Consider the following 5,127-nt stretch of genomic DNA (forward strand, 5'->3'; position numbering starts at 1 on the left):
TACCTTTCAAAAATTTATCCTCGACTATAACTTTTGAACAGGTGGTGCTAGGAATTTTGTATTTCACAATCGTATTTCTTGTGAGAAAAACCCTACTTTGGGTAATAATATATTTAATTTGCATTTAAGAAAAGTTTAATCTTCGTTATGTTGCCATACAAACACATCTTGTTCCTTACATTGAGAAGAGATAGGGCTTTTATATTTGACATGTGCATAACCTGTGATAAGATAATTCTGAGCATGCTATGATTTCTTACACCTTGACCTTTACCTTCACGATTGACCTTATTTTTAAAAAAAATCAACTTCAATGATAATTTCTTAATAAATGATATATGATAGGGTGTTCATCTTAGACACAATATATCATAAAAAAATGACATCTCATCCACAAAGACACCGAAAGCGGGGGACCACAATTCCTTGAATTTGCTTGTAATTCATGTAATGTTACGGAAAAACACGGATCGAGATATTTTACGCAATTATACCTTTTAATTAATGACAAGTGAAGCTATTTTTTTAGATTGCCAAACATACCAAATCGTCTTCATCATAGGTCTGCCATTCCAGTACAGATTCAGCCACCGATCTCAAATTCCCTCTATCTATTTCATCCTTGTTTGTTACTTTGGATATCATATCTGCTGAAATCTGTAAAAAAAAAAAAAACCCACAAGCGTTAATAGATAATTTTTCTTAGTTTAAAAGAACAAAACTAAAAGAAATGACATTTGATGCAACATCAATTACGTAATGGAGGGTATATCGTCCAAAGCACTTTGCTTCACAAATCTCCAAAACTCTGCCTCCCTTAGAACCTCTTGATATAGTTTGTAATAAAGCCTTGAATAATACAATTGTGATTAATTACACAAATAAAACAGAACTTTTTTTTTTATTCATTGACATTTCAGAGTTTCTACAATTAACTTAATATTATTTTCTGAAGAAATATTTACCCACATTTCTATTGATAAATAGTATTTGAATGTGATTTTAGTGCAAACTATATTCATATAATTGTAATAAAAAAACAGGTGTAATATCATTGCATTGAATGGTTTACGTAATTTGGGTTCTCTCCAACTGGGAAACAGAATATCGGATTATTTTCTCCTATTCGATGTAAAACAGAAAAGAATGGTACTAATATCTGTGAAATAGAAATAAAATGACTTAATTCTGATATTATATTCACATTTTATATTTTTTTCTTGATTGCAACTTATATAGCATTCTATATACATATTTCATAAGTCGAACTTGCGAGACTATAATGATTACACGGTCATTAGATGTTAGATCCGCCTCACTGTCGGTAGCGCATGCATCTGTGAAGTCTGTAATTTGACCATCTGTAAATAGTACCACTCTGGGATGGAGAAGAAAGTCACCAACTTTGCTGGTATGGGCTGTAAAGAGGTAGATAATAAAGATGTAATGAAAGTTTGTTTTATTTTTTCTAAGGTAGAAACATGTCTTTAGACCGTGGTCAGAATTGCAGTTAATTTTTCTTAATGTCATAAATTGTTCTGAAAAAAATCTATTGCACCCAAAGATTTTATCTTTGGAGATATAAAACTGATTTACATAACCAGTTTATTTAATCTTTTCTTTACCTGCTCCTTCGTACAGTCCCCCGAGGGCCAATAGAAAGGCGGCAGTGAGAGGCGAGGGTCCGCCACATTCCACCTCCTCTGTAACAAGTCAGACAAGAGAATGACTAACAAGTGGTAGGTTTTACAAACTTGTCAAGTAAGCAAAACCAAGTATCTTAAAAACTCAATAATTGACTAAATGAAATTATTTTTCAGAATATTAATTCTTTAATCTAATTCGAAGTTCAACAATACTTAAAACATACTGACCATTTTCATAATATTTATATTATATACTCTCTTTATTTCCGATCATGACTAGGAGAACGCGGTGGGTTTGACCAGTTGATCGAGGATGCTCATTCCTCCCTGGCATCTGATCCCTTCTCTGCTGTGTTAGAGTCCATGTTTGCTCTGCATCTGATTTGTATTGTTTGAACTGACTTTTGAGGTTGAATGCTGTTCGTTATCTCCATAGTTTTTCGCGTATAAATTGCATAAGCCCATATAAAAATCTAGTAATTAACAAATTCGTGACTTCCCCTGTCTGACTATAGCCAATCTCGACTACTACACCACAACGAAAAGAAATATTAGGGACTGGCGTACAATTATTGTTGGAGAAAAAAATACCTATGTGTTGTTTGATTGTCAAATATTGGTTTGAGTAATACTGCAGGAATTTTGTTTCGTGCCCCATCACTATAACAGAGACATTTTCACCCATCCCTGGGTGTTGATAGAACCCTATAAATGGAATTAAAATACCAGCATTATCATACATCACATTGTACTTGAACACATTGTACCCACACACGATATTAATTGACCCACCGTCTAGTATCGCCAAGACTCCCCTTTTCATTTCTCTGAAAGGTTCCCCCCTCATGCTTTCTGAACAGTCAAGAATGAAGAGAACACAACTTCCACTTCCTCTGCCCCTCTGATGTCTACCAGATCTCTCTACAATAACAAAAGGTCTGATATTTACATCCATGAAGATCATCCGAGAATAACAATAACAATTCAATCCTAGCTGACTTACAAAGCTGTGGTATATCGTAAGAAAGCTAAATAAAAAAAAACAAATACATAAATGACTTACGTTTTCCAGCTTCTAACTTGGCCTGTGAAAGCCACATGTTTTCATATATACCAGTTTCCGTGTCCTAAAAATAAGTATTGGTACATTCTAACATGATTGAAAATTATTATCAGAAGCTGATTACTGGAATAAATACTCCTCATAAAATGAAATCACAAACCTGCATCATTTCTGCTGTTAATTCAAAGTACCCTATACACAATTAAGTTAAAACAAAACAGGAAGGTTTAATATATCATATTAATTATACATATATGGAACTACAGGAAGGAAATTGACAGTAACAGAAATAACATCGCTTGATTTAAACTATATTTATAGACATTTTTCAAACAGTTCTGTTGTAAATTTTATTGTGAGCACCATTTGATGAAGAGAAAGATTTATTGATAAAAATATTTTGGTTATGACTGGTAAATAATTTGTTGAACATACATTCAACAATGTAACCGTTAAAATGAAAGCTGCTATTTGTACTATGACGTTTAATTTTTTTAGAGTTTATCGTAAATGCATTTAAAACAAAGACCAATATATTGATGATAAGGTTTAAATCATATGAATTTTAAGGCACTCTGAAAAAGAGGGTGTTACCTTCTAGATATATACATACGATGATTATCATGATAGAAATGATATCCTAATAATATACAAGAACTGCCGTGTTCAAAATAATTTTTAATCATAAAGTTTCTTAGACTGAATAATTTTAAAGTCTGTGTCCATCCTATTTTCGGAAGCAGGTGCAGGTTACAATCCACTAGAATAATCTAATGGAAATGAACAAAATTAAAAAATAACTTTAAGGCAATTTGCAGCATAAATTTGTAAAGGAAGGATACCCATATTTTGCAGAACACTAAATGATAAAATAAACACGCAATGCTTTAAAATATCAATAGAACTTCAGAAATATTTTTTTTTCAGGTAGCTAATGGAATCAGGAATATCTGAATATTGTTTGATTTCACTAAAATTGTAAAACTGCCGTCATTTATCCACGTCACTTCCGCCCTGGAGACATCTGATGTCGGTGACGTGTCGTGTTTTGATGTCAATTCTCTTCATCTTGGATAACACTATCCTATACCTAAAATGTAAAGAAACAGAAAAATAATAATATCCTATACCTAAAAGATAGACAAAGGAACAGAAAATAATACTATCCTATACCTAAAAGACAGACAAAGGAACAGAAAATAACACTATCCTATACCTAAAAGATATGATACTATCCTATATCTAAAAGATAAACAAAGGAACAGAAAAATACTATCCTATACCTAAAAGATATGATACTATCCTATACCTAAAAGATATACAAAGGAACAGAAAAATAATACTATCCTATACCTAACAGATAGGCAAAGGAACAGAAAATAACACTATCCTATACCTAAAAGATATGATACTATCCTATACCTAAAAGATTAACAAAGGAACAGAAAAATAATACTTTCCTATGCCTAAAAGATATGATACTATCCTATACCTAAAAGATAAACAAAGGAACAGAAAAATAATACTATCCTATACCTAAAAGATGTGATACTATCCTATACCTAAAAGATATACAAAGGAACAGAAAAATAATACTATCCTATACCTAACAGATAGGCAAAGGAACAGAAAATAACACTATCCTATACCTAAAAGATATGATACTATCCTATACCTAAAAGATAAACAAAGGAACAGAAAAATAATACTATCCTATGCCTAAAAGATATGATACTATCCTATACCTAAAAGATAAACAAAGGAACAGAAAAATAATACTATCCTATACCTAAAAGATGTGATACTATCCTATACCTAAAAGATAAACAAAGGAACAGAAAAAATAATACTATCCTATACCTAACAGATAGGCAAAGGAACAAAAAAATAATACTATTCTATACCTAAAAGATAGGCATAGGAACCGGAAAATAAGAATGCTATTAGATATTAAAGTTGAAAATTGACTATAACATTTACAATTCAAATACTGCAGTATATGTTTAAAACGTTTATTATTCTAAGATTATTCTAAATGACAATTCTTCAAAATTGATAACGATATAATTTCAAAGAGAAATGGGTGATAATATATGCACAACAAAACTCCTGACTGGAACACTAAACAGTTTATGAGATTTGGATGTACAAAGTAATATACCGGGGTAAAACTTGCTGCCTTGTAATGTAATTAAGATATTAACCGCAAGGGAAAAAAAAAGAATAGCAGCATCTAAAGAAACATTTTTCGAATAATAACACATATAAAATAAGAAAGTTTTTCGAAAAAAAGGTCGAACTCCAAGGTCTGAATCAAAAGATTAAAATTATGTGTACTCAGGGGATGAAAGTCTTGTCATGATGAATGTGAAAATGAAAGTCCGAGCGCTTTTACATTGAAAAGTTTTGGCTACAGTT

The 5,127-nt window shown here is 31.4% G+C and overlaps 1 protein-coding gene across 1 annotated transcript; it reads right to left on the bottom strand.

Annotated features, from left to right (window-relative positions):
* Positions 1-543: 543 nt before the first annotated feature.
* LOC134234496 (uncharacterized) lies at positions 544-3,197 on the bottom strand (the record flags this gene model as incomplete). Its single annotated transcript, XM_062716574.1, has 7 exons — positions 2,710-3,197; positions 2,238-2,567; positions 1,626-1,703; positions 1,291-1,418; positions 1,073-1,159; positions 757-849; positions 544-657 (listed from the first exon to the last, which is right to left on the bottom strand). Coding segments are annotated over exons 1-7 (867 nt in total), but the record flags the coding sequence as incomplete, so codon positions are not given.
* Between the last annotated feature and the right edge of the window lie 1,930 nt (positions 3,198-5,127).

Source organism: Saccostrea cucullata, unplaced genomic scaffold, assembly GCF_032062105.1.
Source record: "Saccostrea cucullata isolate Sc308-1 unplaced genomic scaffold, CSIRO_AGI_Scuc_v1 ctg23521, whole genome shotgun sequence".
Classification (NCBI taxonomy): Eukaryota; Metazoa; Mollusca; class Bivalvia; order Ostreida; family Ostreidae; genus Saccostrea; species Saccostrea cuccullata.